This window comes from Peromyscus leucopus, chromosome X, assembly GCF_004664715.2.
Source record: "Peromyscus leucopus breed LL Stock chromosome X, UCI_PerLeu_2.1, whole genome shotgun sequence".
Classification (NCBI taxonomy): domain Eukaryota; kingdom Metazoa; phylum Chordata; class Mammalia; order Rodentia; family Cricetidae; genus Peromyscus; species Peromyscus leucopus.
In genome coordinates this window covers 47,085,493-47,102,450 of record NC_051083.1, presented here as the reverse complement: position 1 = coordinate 47,102,450, position 16,958 = coordinate 47,085,493, and the positions used below count along the sequence as shown (strand labels likewise).

General features: G+C 36.7%; 1 protein-coding gene across 4 annotated transcripts in view; it reads right to left on the bottom strand.

Annotated features, from left to right (window-relative positions):
- Window positions 1-1,607: 1,607 nt before the first annotated feature.
- Window positions 1,608-16,958, bottom strand: part of Tab3 (TGF-beta activated kinase 1 (MAP3K7) binding protein 3) — a 66,228-nt gene continuing 50,877 nt past the window's right edge. For 2 of the 4 annotated variants that reach the window (XM_028881801.2, XM_028881802.2), the window contains exons 6-9: window positions 14,771-14,864; window positions 12,088-12,171; window positions 8,629-8,730; window positions 1,608-5,528 (exon numbers count right to left, since the gene is read on the bottom strand). In XM_028881801.2, coding sequence (XP_028737634.1) covers window positions 5,380-5,528; window positions 8,629-8,730; window positions 12,088-12,171; window positions 14,771-14,864 — 429 coding nt within the window. In that variant the 3' untranslated portion in view covers window positions 1,608-5,379. The remainder of the gene's footprint in view (window positions 5,529-8,628; window positions 8,731-12,087; window positions 12,172-14,770; window positions 14,865-16,958) is intronic. The other 2 variants (XM_028881800.2, XM_037199351.1) reach the window with 2 other exon arrangements.

The window sequence follows — 16,958 nt, the reverse complement described above, 5'->3', positions numbered from 1 at the left end:
GCATGTTTAAAGTTTGTGGCCTTAAGCTCATGATCACCCTCAGTCTCCTTAAGCGCACGCATGATTCTCCATATCAGCTTATTATTATACTACTATCTTTGAAATATCCACCACAAAACGTTACCTGGGGGATGTCACATGTACAGGGTAGTCTGGTGAAATTGGGAAATAAACACTGGGCAGCCCCAAACACACACAAACATCCTCTGACACAAACATCTATCCCATAGTCTTCCTTATGGAAATTAAACTGGTCAGAATCTCATTTTCTTTTTTGGTGGTGTGGTGCTAAGCATCAAAACCATGACCTCACACATGACATGTGTGTCCTACTATTGAGCTACATCCCTAGGCCCTGGCCAGTAGTTGAAGACAAATCAATCTGGGTAACATACTCCTCACAAATGTTAACTACAAGAACGAGCACCACAGAAAACCACCAATGTAGTTAACAAATTATCTGAAATAACTATTTCAGAATAAATAAAAGACAACCTGGGATATGGAAGATGGAAGATATAACCCCCTGGGGTGTGTGTCTCACCATTATAACCCAGGCTGTCTTGGACTCACAATTCTCTTTAGGGACAGCATACCATGTTTTCCCTTTACAAAACCTGTAAGATGTTGTATAGCCTAGCGAAATGGTTCAAGTGTCGTTATGAACACATTCTCCTTAACAAATGGCTTACAACAGTAAAGAGGAAAAATATGCAAATTCATTTGTATATGTAAAAAGATTTGAGGGCTATGTATTTCAAGTGTTTTGTTTATATTTTAATTTAGGAAAGTTTACTTAAAAAGTCTGATACCTATTAGGGGAATTCAACATTAGGTATTCAATAATTAAGATGCCATGAATACAATGTGCTTTGCCTAGTGCATTTACAAATGAATAGACTGAGAATTCTCTCAAACTAATCCAGAGGTAATGCCAAAGATGAAGAAAGTCTGTTTACATATAATTTTTGGCAGGTGACTAATGAGTAAGTGGGGTATCATAGAACTGTTGTTTCTGCTCATAATTTTTATCTATCAGTCATATAGAAAGTCCTATTCAAAGAAAAGGTTATAATACACCTGTGGTGATTTCTCTGCAGAAGGTAGAAAAGCTCAGTAGACTGCAGACAAATTTGTTAGGGCCTCTGTGATTCTTTTGTCTTTGAAAAACTAGTTCTAAATGATACTTTACAAAAGCAAATTACTCACTTTTGTAAATAATGTTGAATGAAATTAAGCATTTGAGTTTCTAACTTTTTCCAAACTTTCTATAAAACCTATTTATCCATGATTTGGCCAAACATTCAAGTCAGGGTTAATGGGTACCTAATGATAACTCAAGCCTAAAGTCACTGCATGCCTTAAAATATGGGGAATATGCCAATTAGCTCTGCAATGCAGAAACCTGAGTGTTTAGAATCAGAACTAGTTCACAGAAAAGATGCAGAATGTAGAGCTTGTTTTTAGTTTATTAATTTATTTAGCAGGAATCTGACTTTCTGAAGATGTACTGCTTGGAGGTACGGTGCATGCATAGCCTTTTAATATGCCTTTGTACAATTTTTTCTCAAAATAATGTCCTTCACAAAGTACACAGAAATCTAAGAGACATGGTATGTACAAGGTTTAATTAATTTCTTGCTGCTTTAATGAAGAAAATGATCAATTCTTTTACAGTAGGGAAAGAAACATGGACAACAGTGTAGTTATAAATAACTCAGAACTATTCAGTCTCAAAGCAACTTTTTATGGCTTTAGAAATTAAAATGGACTCATTCTGTTATCTCTGAATGCCCAAGCCATGCACAATTCTACTTGAAATATTTGGGGATGCAGATAATACAGAAAAAATCTGGTGAATATGAAACATCATCAGAATGAACTTTCACAAGAGGGAAATACTGTTAATTCTTTAAAAACGACACAGTAGTGGTGCAGCACACAGTAACCAATTCTGAGTTTTTGAGTAACATTTCAATTGTCATTTTCTTTTCTCTAGAGATACATGGACACACACTGCAACATGGATTCATTCAAGGTCTAACAGTGGTACAATATTAAAATAATTCAATTTGTAATCTTAAAGGGACATCTTCACATTCCAGGATACATCACTGATCTTTCTAAATGACAGTTCTTCTATGCCTCAGATTCTTTCTCTTCATACTGTCAGAAATACATAAACAATTACCTCTTTAAAAGACTATACAAAACTGAGTTGCCACAGAGAGCTGGAAAGGAACCCTTAGATAACTGTGACAAATCAATGACAAAATTTAAGGAAACATTGATTTCTTTTATAATTAGAAAGTACTAACATTGAGACCAGCTCCTTAAACATTAAACTGCATATTACTCTTCCCATTTCTTCCTGGGAAATCATTAGCAACACTCTCCTCCACCATCATTAATCTGCTCTAAAACTACAAATCTGTACAAGACATTTCTTTTGTTTCTTTAATATCCCCTGCCTCTACTTTCTCCCAAACTAGCTCAGTATCAATTCAAAACATTTTACAGTGCTTACAGGTTTCTGGCTCTTCTATTTTCACTTTAAACTTGAACTCCAAAACCGAAGGGGGCAATGCTCTTTTAACACAATGGCAAACATACTTTCTAAAAACCCAGTTTACAACAACAGTGAAATAATGAAAACTGTAGAGTCAGGTCTGTGTTACCAGATACATTAAACTAGTATTTTATGAAAGCAAGCCTCTCACACGAAACAAGAGTGAACCAACTGATCCAAAGGGCACGGACAACTCAGCAGCCGGTTATCACCCAAGTTCTACCTTACCACTATATTCCACCCACTTATGCATACCAATCTGACCCGGAGAACATTCTGGAAAAAAAAGAACTGGAAGGTTCAATGAATTCTTATTTGAATTGGTCATAGGTAAGGAGGAGTTTATATATGGAACAGTTAAATGTATCAAATTAACCAGTGTCAGGTTATTCTGTTCATTTTTAGGAACTGAATACAGCCTATGTAGGCATATGAAACTTGTGAACAACTAAAACTTAACATGTACAAAACTTTCTTAAAGTCCTTCTGATGTCTCATAACCACCTTTTAAACCAAACAAATCAACTGTTGCCTCACATTTTTCTGTCAGGTGAAAGCTATGACTGACTAAATATATCATCAAAGGACTGAAACCATGCAACTACTGTATGTTAACAGCTTATTGACCTTGGCGTGTTTTCATGCAATAGTTTTAATATCATCTACATGGTTTTAATAAAGCATCAGACTTTTCACACATGCTACTTTCATTTTCAACTAACAAGTGCCACACTAACTGTTGGTATTTCAGCATCTCACTATGGATACTTGTACATCTTTTAGGTAGAATACCAAGTAGTATATATGTTCCCCTAACTTGTTTGGTTAACAGCAAGTGGAGTTGTCCATCACTAAGGGAGACAAGAAACCATACAACAGCAAGGGCACCTTAAAGAACAGTAGGACTGCTAGACTGGTATTGGGGACTGACAAGAGACTCATGTTACAAGTCTTTCACCCTTTCCAAATCCATGGTTCTGAGCCTGTCTGCTTTTCCACCATTGCTATTTTCACAGTTTTGCCACAGTTGTAGGAGAGAGATTTACTAGTAATTACAGAATCATGCTCTTGGTGAGACAAATGCATGTATTTGGGGCATTCTCTGCAGATGAAGGCTATATGCAGTGTGTAAAATCATAGTTCTGATAGAAAACTACAATGAGTTATGCCTTTGGTTTCATTATGCTGTTGAGTGCAGTTCATTTCTCCAGGTCTGCCAGAGACTAATGCTAAACTAGAATACAGTGACAGTACGAAGTGTGTATATAGGAGCAGGGTGGCAGACCTGGTAGTTCTTCAGGTACAATTCTTCAGGATGGAGAAACCTACCAACTTTATTGCTGTCTATGTTCACCAAAATGGGAAGAGATTCCAAAATTCAATTCTGAGCCAAGAATAAAATTTAAGGCAGAGAACTTACTTAAATATAATATTATTAATTTTCTCATGATACATCATGGCAAGTGGCCTGACTTATTATCTTCTTCAGTGTATTCACACCTGCATTCTGTCTCATAAGTAGTGCTTTAGTATTCCCTGAACTGCCAGAATTCAGTATGATGTCTGTTCAACTTAAAAAAAAATATTCCAAGCCCCCTGTATACATCATTGTTTTGATAGTATTCTTTCTTTTTCTTTTCAAACCTAGAGCACCTTGTGTATGCTAGGCTAGTGCACTTCCACTGAGCTGTATCCCCAGCCCAATCATATTTTGTGAGTAGTCTTCTCTTACACCTCAAATAATGCAACTTTATGATGTTGGTCAACTTCAATTTCCCTCTCAATGACTGGTTAACACATGTGCAAATAAATAGCTCATATTGATTTTTTTCAGCTAAATCAGACTATGGTACAAAGTATTTTTAGTGCTGTAAACATCATGTATTCATCACAAACCAGAAGTGGGGGACCCTATATACTATAAGCATTTCTTAAGAACCACAGCTGAGCTCAAGATTTCCAAATGGGTTTTCGAGTGGACTTTCATTTGGCATACATTCACTGTGCTACTGGCAAAGCATGGTTTTTTGAGAATGTCATTTTATAAAACCATACTTCATTACTTTTAAAATCAATAACCTAAGAAAAGTATACAATAATTTATGTGGCATAAAAAGGTCTTAGTTACCAGTGTCGATGCAGCAAAAGAGATATTACTACCTCTGATTGTACTTCCTCACAAAGGGCATGATATGCCTAATTCCTGACTACTACAAATCACATTTTAAAGTATCCTGTTTGCGTATGAATGTGTGTTTGAAATTACCCCTGAAAAAAGCAGCAATTACAAATAAACTCATTATTTTGCAAAAAAGAAAATAAAGCATATCCCAGGTGCTATTTCCTGTTCATCTCTTCACAGGAAGCAGCAGGAAGAGGCACAGGGAGCCTTGGTTTCCAGAGAGCTGTAACCAAGTAAGTCTGCCCTGGAATTCACAGTTTTTCTGCATAAACTGTAACATGTCCTACCATAATTCAGAATTCCCCTTTAGAAAGTAAGAGCCACTCAGCAGGAACTTTAACAATGGGACTCCACAGAAGCCCTTAACTTCTCTGTGTACATTCTTTCAGGAGTGAATCCTTTCCCAGTTTCAAGTATCCCCTTCCACCTCTCACTCTGTAATGAGTTAAGAAAGGAAAAAAAGAAAGACCTCCCCATTTTTCCTTTGTGAGCCCAGTGGCCACACACCTCCTCCCCCCGTGCAATCAAGAAATGAAAAGGTTGGGCAGATGAACACAATCCCGAGGTTTCCTTTTCTTCCAGTGAGTGCTCCAAGTTCACCCTCAACTTGGTGACAATTCTTCTGAACTCAAGTGTACCGCGGCATCTCACACTGTTCACAGCGGTTCAGTGCAGGGTGGTTGAGAAAGGTACAGCTGTCACAATTCCATGGAGCCCCTTCATAATCCTCATCGCGAGGTTGTGTCCGAGGACTCTGTCTGCAGCCACTTATATGTTCTAAGGAAAGGGGATTCAAGAGAAATGGAGCTAGATCAAGTTGTTTTTTTCCAAGCACCACCCAAACTGACCAAAACTAAAATGATAAATTACCACAAAGACAAAAGGGAAGAACTTTCTATCTTACCCAGTGTGTACGCTAATCAGTAACCACACTACTGGAAAACCATAAGTATACAAAGCTGGATACAGGTTCCACTTTGTTCTAAACACACTCATTTTTGTGCTCTAAGACAAGGATGTGGAGAAGGCCAGAATAGACGGCCTTCCTAGTTTGTTACCCATTAATTAAGCTGTATTCCAGCTGAATGAAAAGAAAATTTGAGAAATATATGACAGCATATTCAGTCATATTCAGTGAATTCTGTCTTCTCTATGACTTTCCTGTCTGCAAGTACTGTCCATAGAACAGTAAATAGCTGAGAAAATGGATATGGTATTTTATGAGACATTTGCTTCCAGGAATACACATGTGTCTTATATTAATGCTTCATCAATGGCAGGTAAAATTCCTAATAAAGTTGTTCCCAGAATAGTGAAAAGGGAACAAGCCTTCACAGCTATTTATAAAACTAAAATTTATTCTATATACACGATTTTTTTTCTTCCCAGAATTGTTCCTCTTTGCCAAAAAAAAGGTTATTCATATATTACTTTTTGAAAAATGTCTATACCTGGTGAATATCAAATGATAGTAACTTTAGGTTTTCATAAAAACTCAAAACTTGTATTTCTTTTAAGTCTTGATTTTCTCTGGCCTTAGGCTCAAAAGGGCTGTGCTCCTAGAGTTCATTTGGCAAGTCTGCCTTGTTGGAAGATCCCTCTATTGAGAAGGGGTCACTGGATAGAGAGCCACAGAGCTGATGGATTAGCCCTAGGAGCTGAAGGCAAGGTAGGGAGGCTCAGAGAGCTCACCTAGAAGACACTGGAAACTGTTCCTATTAAGTGGCAATGAAATTAAGATCTAAGGTAATACTTAATATCTATTTAGAAAGGCCAGGAAAAGGATGGAGATTTGGTGAGGCTTTGGCAGTTGTTTTGGGCTAAGCCTATTTTTCACTGAAAACCAAGTAGGTAATTTCCAGCTTATCAAATTCTCTTTCTTTTGTGACTTTATGAGGTCAAATAAGCAGGTTTAACCCCCAAACTTTGTCCTATGAGGAGACGCTAAGCCTAGATTGGAAAGGTGGTCTCCTGTTAGAATCAATTCACTGGGCTGGCTCTTCAGCCTAGTCTCGTGACCATAAACAGGAGCTGGGCATGTTTCAGTGCCACCGTTAGCTGCCTTGCTAGGAATAAACTACTACTGCCTTAGAGGTTTTTATAGACAGGTTCTAAAATTCCCAATTTACCCTTAGGACAGGTGACTTTTTAATCCTATGAGCATGACGGAGTAAAAAAGGTTAACAAATCAAATTCTTAGTTGTTATACTGTTTTTATGTCATTCCCAAATGCAGCCTTTGAAAATAGTTTTCAAAACTATGTAAACAACCAAAAGGCCTCTTTAACCTCATAAACTCAGTCTATCTTACCTGTTAAGTATCACGCTAACTTAATTTGAAGTCATGAATCACTATAAGGTAACTGATCAAAAAAATCAGTAGCATTTTAGAATGTTTAATTTGATTTACATGAACAATCATCTTTCTGGCATACTTAAAAGCAGTTTATAGACTACCTTGTAGAAAGTACTTATTAAAAAACATTTACGTACAAGTCAGAACTAAGGAGAACAATAGGGAGCATGATCAAAGGATAGGTATGAAAGAATTTTGTACAACATACACTAGAAACTGTATAAAGAGCCGAAGTAAGTTCTGAACTATACAACATTTATATTTTCATAAAAATGAAGAGCCTCGCAAATACTTTAATCAATATTTGCTTGTATAGTGTTTATAATACAGAAGACAAATTGCTCAAAGGTACACAATTAAAAATAGGAAATAGAAGTCAGGCAGTGATGGCACACACCTTTAATCCCATCAGAAGGCAGAGGCAGGGGGATCTCTGTGAGTTCCAGGCCAGCCTGGTCTACAAAGCTAGTTCCAGAATAGCCACGGCTATTACACTGAAAAACACTGCTTTGAAAAACCAAAACCAAAACCAAACCAAACCAAAAACAAGTAAATAGTGTTTCAATGATAAATGAAAAAGTTACTTTTTCTAATATATCTTAATGGTAAAGGAAAATATAAACAAGGTACTTCCATGTATCTTGTTCCTTCTTACGTTACTTTTTCATTTGCAAATTAAGGTGATTTAGCATATATAATGTGGAATGTGTAAGTATTCCACTACAAGATATATTAATATTTTTAGAGAGAGACCTGCTTTGAATTGGATGTCAGCACATAAAGCTGAAGAAATATTAGACATTTGTGGGATAATGTTTTTACTTGTTAAACCAATGAGCATTATTGGAGTTACAGGAATATGGGGAGAGTTGCTTATCAGAGCACAAGGGACAGAAAGAGAGTTGCTATCCTCAAACTTGAAATGAACATGTGATACAGCTTGTGACTATTAGACACCTGGAGTACACTGCACACCTGTAGGCATAGGTACAGATTAAAGAACATCCTATCTAGGGAGCCCAGTTTGAAAAATCCTCTTCTAAGTTGCATTATTTTGTGTGAGTTCATTTCAGTAAAGCATCCTGAATCCTGTCAGTTTCAGGGATTTCTTGAAGCTTTTTTGAGTGGTGTACTTCTTGCCTTAACCAGCTTCCCTTCAGAATGGATCATTTCAGTTTCTAGGAAAGTCCTATTGTGTGAGAATCATATCAAACCCAGAACTTGCAACTGATTTGAAAATTATTTTGCCTTGCTTTCTAGAGAGTTGCCCTGTCTAATAAGATGTCCATAGGTGACTACTGAATATGTGAAATGTGGCCAGTCCAAATTGAGATATACATATAAAGCATGCATAAATTAAGAAAAAAGTATCTTTTAAAACCATTTTTAGCAAACACCAAGGATCTACTATAGCATTTAGCATTCTGCATTTGGACTGTAATTTTCGAAGGTAAATCTAAAGGCATGTTCTAGTTGCGATCATCTATGTAAGTTAACATAATCTGGAGACATGGGTACAAACCGTCTGCAGCTGCTGCCTGGGATTCATGGACATCTGCCTGTACTTTGGAAGTCACACTAATCCTTCGGGCTTTTCTCTCAATTGTGCAGGGATCTGAGGAGTCTGCATAAAAAAAAGCAAAGGTACTGAGGGGTGAAATCATTCCTCAGCAAGAGTAAACGGATTCACAAGGACTGTTCCTGTACTCACTCAGCTTCACATCACCTTGCATTTGTGTCTGAGGTTAAATGCTAAACGTAATGCTTCTTCACGAACTATGCAGAACATTTGTCCCAAGCAATAAGTCATGATGGAAAAATATACTGAAGAGTAAAAACTCAGTGACAGCAACCAAATGGAAACGTGAAAGCACATTGTACTCTGATTAAATCAATCCGTAAAAGAAGTATTGCCTGAAAATAAGTAAACTATGAATAAAAGGCTGTATGCCTGGGTTATGTGGGAACCTGTCTCAAAAGACCAAAAAGGGAAAAATAATCAATGACGAAGACGATGATGATGATGATGATGACAGTGATGGTAGTACATTCTTGTAATCTCAGCATTGAGGAGGCAGAGACCAGACGGGAATGCACAGAGAATACTGACCCTTGAAAAATGTAAGCAACTCCAAAGAATATTACGTAGTGACAAACATGGGCTCCCAACTCATTTCAGGGATTTCAATTTCCTGCCAGAATACTGTTGCTATATGTTATGAATGTACAGGTTTTTAGTAAGCAACCACCGCATTAAAATGCCAACTAGCACACTATGTATTATTTGCCTTTAAGAGCAAATAAAGACCTTGCATTTTCTAATCACTCCTGATTCCATATGTAATCCCTCAGTACAATTCGCCTTTGGAAAGTACTGCCTCAGAATTCTAATGGTGGGTATGCACTAAAAGCAAGAACTCTATTAGCAGAGTAAGAAGAGTAAATGTAGCCAGGGTGGTGGCGCACGTCTTTAATCTCAGCACTCGGGAGTCAGAGGCAGGTGGATCTCTGTGAGTTTAAGGCCAGCCTGGTCTAGAGAGTGAGATCCAGGACAGGCTCCAAAACTACACAGAGAAACCCTGTCTCAGAATAACACCCCCCCTCCAAAACTAAAAGAAAAAAAAAGGAAAGAAATGTTTCCTTAGGCTGCAAACGAAACAGTGAGCTCTGCCATAGATTTGGAAAGCCCTTTTACAACATCACATGTCTTCATCTCACCGACTCACACAAACATCATGGAAAATACTCAGGTCAGTATTTGGACAGATCACCTGCTGTGGTACACAGATTAGATCGGAATGCAGTCAACTAGGCCACTGCTCAGGTCTGGTGACACTCAGGTCATTCACTGTTCTTGCAATGAGAGTATAAGGAGATCTGATGAGTTACTGAAGAGTTGTGTCACTTAAGTGCAGATGCCAATTCCAAAAGGTTTCTGTTGGTCCTTTTCCTCTGTCCCCTAATTCCCGAGCACCGTCATTACTCAGATAATCTTTTGGAGTATAGTTAGATTTCCAGTATATATCTAATTATTAGCAGTTTAGTATTTTGTTTTTAAATGAATGGTACTTCAAGCTAATCTGCACTAACTTTAGAAGTACATTTAGAAAAATTATGCTGGATGTGGCAGTGCAGATCTGCAAACCTAGTAGACAGCATATAGTTTATGATAAGACTATCTTCAAAAGGGAAAAAAGTGCTTAACAGAAAAAAACTGACTTCATTTTAAAAACTGGGAAGCTTTTCATAAATCTGTGATTAAAGGCTTAAAATCACTTGACACAAGTACTCTCACAAACCATATCTCAACTAAAATTTTAAAGTAGAAATTCATAGCCAGGTGGTGGTGGTGAACACCTTTAATCCTAGCACTCGGAAGGCAGAGCCAGGCGGATCTTTGTGAATTTGAGGCCAGCCTTGTCTACAGAGCGAAATCCAGGACAGGCACCAAAGCTACACAGAGAAACCCTGTCTTGAAAAATCAAAAGAAAAGAAAAGAAAAAAAGAAATTCATTCAAAAGGATAGAGAGGACTTTACATGTACATGTAGAGTGTAAATCCCTTGGGTAGGAGTTAAACCATTGTAGGATCACACACACACAAAATCAATGTAACAATTGTGCATTTGATAATGATTTAAGAAATTGCTTACAATTAGACAGAGTTGGTAAGTTTCATCTGCACGAAATGAGCCTTGGAATAGAACCTTTTATATGCGTGTATAATTTTTCTTTTGTAGGAATGGATGTCTAATGTCTTTATGAGTAAGGTTTTGGAATCAGGCTTGACTCTCTTCATTTGAAAAGATGAAATCTGCCAAGCGGTTGATAGCACATGCCTTTAATCCCAGAACTGAGGAGGCAGAGGCAGGTGGATCTCTCTAAGTTCGAGGCCCGCTTGACCTACAGAGCAAGTTCCAGGACATCCAGGGCTACATAAACCCTGTCTCAACAAACAAACAAACAAACAACAACAACAACGATGGAATCCAACAACGAACTCTAAGGTAAATCGGGTTGGGATACAATGTGGTGATAGGTCCATCTATTTTAACAAATACACTACTTTGCTGGAGAATGTTGCTAAAAGGGTTGGGGAATTCATGTGGAAGGTTTAATAAACAAAAGGGTAGCAGTCTTCCCTTTTCTTATTTTTGAAAAAAATTATGTTTAACATTGTTTTCTATCCTTTTTAAATGTTTGGAAGAATTTACTCACTAGCAAATTGTGGTTCTGAAATTATGTTTGTGGGACAATTTTTTAAACAATGGATTCAGTTTTACTTATATTACTAATATTCATTTTGAGCCATTTTTAGAAATCACTACACTATTTCAAATGTAGACCAGACAAAACATTCACAGTAGTAGTAAACAATAAAGAGACCAGCTCCTATGATTGCAATCCATAAATGAACTAGAAATTATGCACTCTCTACTATTCAATATGCCTTCATAATCAAACTGTCTTGAATTGCTTAATCCAAAAGGATTAAAATATGAACTTTGAATATTAGTTGTATATTGAGACCTATAAAACAACCCAGCCTGTTAAGAATAAGATAGAATGAGTGATCAACCTACATTTAATCACTTATTGTAAGATACTGAAAACAATTTAGGACTTGCTTTGTTCTTGATGAAAAAACAATCATATCCCTATCAGTTAGACTTACCTTCTGTTAATCAAGCAGCAAAAGAATTCTTATGTACAAAAGCTACTGAAAAATTTCCAAGATCCTCATTGTTCTAGAAGAATTTTCTTTCAGCAGTATAGTTTCATTATGCTAAAGAAATCATCATTATGTCTTACAACAATTTTAATGTTTTGTAAAAAATAAAGTTTGGGGACTATTTCATTATTGCCACATTAATATGGATAACCTTTTTATGAGGAACACATTCATTCTAATGAATAGTTTGAATAGAAACTTCTCCCGAAACATTGGACTTCTACAGTATCCATGCTATGATTCTACTAACCTTTTTTAGATGGCTTCGGTGGTACCACTGGGCCAGGTTCTATGTGGTCATAAAAATTACTCATGGCTTTTGGATCAAAGTTTCCTTCAAAGAAAAGGAGAAAACCACAGGTGTTTAGGAGTTGTTCTTTTGTTATTTATCTTTTAAAAGGAAAATATATTAATGAAACATGTGGGAAGAGAAAACATTTTCTAGTGTTTCAAATGTCATTACATTACCCTATCCTCTTTATGATTGTGAGAATATAATCAAGCAGACCAGTAACCCAATGTGTGTGTCTACAATGTATTACCTAAAGGAATATTTTTATAAGGCTAGCACCTTTAAGAAGCAGAATTCAGTACATGTGACATTAAAAGAGTGTAAAGCAAGAAGAAAAAAAAACAAGAATGGTGGACCTGTTTGATCTAATGAAAAAAAAATTTGAAAGAAGATTTGACACTTATTTTTATAATTTATCATAAAGCCATCTAAGGAAAAATGCATGTTACATAACCCTGTGGACTTATTAGTGATGATATTGTACAAATTTCAGAGTAAACCAACCCTGAGACTTGCTGACAAAAATTTTCTTGGATGTGTCCACTCACTGGCTTAATATGTCTCTATCAGTGACGTAGCCTATTGTGACTGACTCCTTCCAGAACAGATTGCAGTAGGTGTCAGTTCTGGTTCTTACCTTCAGTCCTATACTCTGCCTACTACTGTACTGAAATCCACCTCAGCTGGGACACACAGGATGTTCTACTCTACCGAGTCTCCTGCTGATTTTGAGTATTGGTCTTTTTTTCCCCCAGTGAAAAAGTTCCTTACTACAAATCAAATATTAAGCTGCTTTTCATCAAGTCATGCAATGATTTATTTGCTTGAAAATGTACCTCCCAATGCCACAAACAATTTAGAAGAAAGTATACCATATGTGGACCCCTCAAACATTTCTAAATCTTAAGTACAAAAAAGACCCCATTTGGTCAATACATACCAAAACCGCAGCTCCTTCCTTAAAAAACTTTAATAGGTCCTACTATCAAAGTTTCATCCAGTTGAATAGGCTATTTTAAAGAGAATTTAAAAAAATTCCTATAGCTCATGAAAGCTACACTACTACTTGATATATTAACTGCTGCTGCATATGCATTTTTTTCAGTCACTTAAGTTACAGTTGATGATCGACTATGCAGTTCACAGAAAGCTTACTAGAAACATCCTAATCAAATGTTATTGATTTTTGTTTTGCTCCAAAGACCACATCAGTAAAAAAGTTGATGTAATCACATAATAGCAATGGTTGATATACCCTACATATTATGCATAGTGATTCTTTCACTGCTTAAAGCTAGTAGGCTGCATAGAGTAATGAGGCTTTTGAAAATGAGAACCTGGCTTGATAGCTTAACTTTCATGTTCAGATGGCTCCACAGCTTTAGTTCAACTGCTTGACACTATATTGTACACTACTCTTAAAGTACTGTAGAAGCTCTCTTAGCTGCCATAATTAAGAATATCAAGGTTTGGGAGAAGGCTGATTCAAACAAAGGACTGTTAAGAAAAATTACACAACACCTTTAATGTGACATAAATATAGCAGGGTTTTCTTCTATTGTTCTTATGGAAATGTCGAGGACTAAAATCCCCAGGGATTGTATGTGCTATGTAAATACTCTATCGCTGCACTGCATCCTCAATACAGCAGTATTTTAATGCTGAATAAGGACTACTTCATACTGTCTTACATAAACCATGTTCAGGATAACCTAAAGCCAAGTGTCTGCAAACTTTCTATCCAAAGCCAGACAGTAACTTAGAGTTTGTAGACTTGCAATACTGTTACAAGTATTCAACTCTGTCCTTGAAACACAAAGGAAGTCATAGACACTAGATAAACAAATGAGCATGTCTGTTTCACTAAAACTTCTATTTATAAAAACAGGCAGTAGGGCCCTAATCTGCTGAACATTCATTCATAATTTTGTGTTTTTGTTTCTTCAGAAACCACCACATGATATACCAAGGACACTTTCTTACAAATTCCTCCCTTTTCCACTTGTTTTTAATTAAATCTAATTAATGGTTCCTATAATTTTATGCTTGACTATATAAAAGCTAAAGACAGTTTTTAAAAGAGAAGTATTCTCATGAATCCCTGTTAGTTATGAAACATTAATTTTAACTGCAGGAGTATAGTTAACTAGTATAAGCAGTACATGTAATCAATGGGAGAGGCAGTATATGGGAAAGAAAGTCCTCTCACTTGACAAGCTGGCTAACTCAAAGATAAGAGAGCTTCTACTGCAACAGAGAATTTCTTGTAAAAACAAGAACTCAGATATTTTACTTTGAGCTCTCTTTTTTTGTCACAGTATTTTGGAAGGCTATCACATAATATAAACTATATCAGAAATAATATCCATTAATGTATGAAACATTCATGTTAAATGCCTAAAAGGATCAATTCAATGCAATGCAATGTAACAGTATAAAACAATGAGAACAAACGATGCAGCTGCCAAAGTGATATTAGTTCTTGACAGAGTCTGATTCACCGAGTGTGGGAATCTCTTTAAAGTCATTCTTATAATGGATAAAAGCTGTCCCTAAATCTATGAAACCCAAATGATTGCCATTTAAGCAGTTTAAAAGAGCATACTATGACTTATGGTTTACCAAACAATCAAGTCTATACCTCTAGATTGAAGGAGGTCAACTTCTTTCAGTGTACAGTCAACATTTATCTGGAGTTGTCTGTTCATGCTTCTCAATCTTGTCATTTCCTCAGGCTAGTAAGAAAGCACCCAAAATAGCAATTGTGGGAAAATCATTATCAAGCCCAACATTTAAGAACTGTGTTTCACGTTAATTAATCTGACTGGGTATTACCAAGAATATGGCCTTGCCTATAAGAGAGCATGCCTATGTTTTTAAAAAGTAAAAAGTATATTGAGGACATCAACATGGCCACATATTAGCAAAAACTACGCATTGTGGCCAGGTACAAACTAAACTACGTTCTACCATACACTGTAGTATCATACACTGCTACAATCACTGTAATACTAGAGCACAGCAAATATTTTATTTATGTTTTTGCAGTAAGGGAAAGTGCAACAAACAACTTTTTAAATTAGCAATGTTCATGATTTTAGTGTTGTCTAATCTGGTAAAAAAAATAGTGCTTACTTAGCTTCAGGTACTTGGTTCACAGAATTCTCTCATTCCTTCTGCTAAAGGAGCTTTTAAGGTAGGTAGTGTTACATTACATGGAATTACTAACGATAAAACAGTATAGAGAGGTTAAGTTTCCCAAAAGTATAAAGCTAGCAACTGGTAGAGCAAGGACTTAGACAAACGTGTGTATATACACATATACATATAATATGTGTGTGTGTGCAGACATATTTTTTTTCTAGATCAGCAGAAACACTTTAACACAGAGAAATATCTGGTACCAATGGACTCCTCTGTTTCTTCTTCGGCCTGTCCAGTCCATTCCACCCCTGAGGGTCTTTCAGTCACTGAAACAAACTTTTTTTTTTTGGTTTTTCTGCGTAGCTTTGCGCCTTTCCTGGAGCTCACTTGGTAGCCCAGGCTGGCCTCGAACTCACAGAGATCCGCCTGGCTCTGCCTCCCGAGTGCTGGGATTAAAGGCATGCGCCACCACCGCCCGGCGAAACAAACTTTTTTAGTAAGCCGTCAATTCCCATACCATTCTTAATTTCTTTACACTTTCTGTGCTTGGACTCTAGTGGCGTGGATACTGAAGCTTTCTCCACACAGCTCAGGTCTTAGCTCAATTACTAGAGTAATTTCAACTGCATAAAGTATGCTAAATTATTACTGAGAGAGAGAGAGAGAGAGAGAGAGAGAGAGAGAGAGAGAGAGAGAGAGAGAGAGAGAGAGAGAGAAGAGAGAGAGGAGAAGGAGGAGGAGGAGGAGGAGGAGGAGGAGGAGGAGGAGGAGGAGGAGGAGGAGGAGAAGAAGAAGAAGAAGAAGAAGAAGAAGAAGAAGAAGAAGAAGAAGAAGAAGAAGAAGAAGAAGAAGAAGAAGTAGAAGAAGAAGAAGAAGAGCAGAGCAGAGCAGAGCGGGAATTTATTGTTAAAGTGTGTATTTTGTCAAAGACTAAATACTAAAAAAGAGCAGAAAGGATACTGTGTGCTGTTGGGATTGCAATAGAATGCCCAGAAACTAGCAGGGACCAAAAGTTCAATGCAAGTGATGTAAAAAGGCATAAGAGCAATTTCTGGATATTGTTTGTATATGACCTACTTATTTAAGAGCATTTGATGACTCTTAATTTTTCACACGTTTTGTGCCTACTTATCTCATGACCTTGTGACTATCATTATTTAGTCTCAAATATTTTGAAGAATATCAAACTGCATTTTAACTTAAAAACAGCTCTAAGACCTCAGAATGCTATTCAACAACATGAATTGCTTTTCTTTCTTCATCTCAATGGGCAAAGTGTGTGATACTAATGCAGAAAATGCTTATGCCAAGTAATATGAAAACAGTGTAAAACACATGCTTGAGCATGAACATGGATGATTTCATCCTCCTAGGAACACATAAATGAACCCTTACTTTGTGAGTTCAGTACCTTGGGCTTATCCTTCCTATATGTTTTGCAATAGGAAGAAACAACTTTTATCCATAGTGGCCCTGAGTAGTGACGCTTTGTAAACTTAGCATGAAAATATTATTAACACATGTTATAGTCAAAAGGCTACTACACATTTGCTTTTAACCAAAATCATTCTCATCAATTCTAAGACAGAGGACCCATTTGAATTCATTAGGGTTTATCTGTTCTTCTTCTGATTAAACAGGGGGAGATGAGTAGCTATTTCTGAGAAGGGTCATTTATCAAAAGT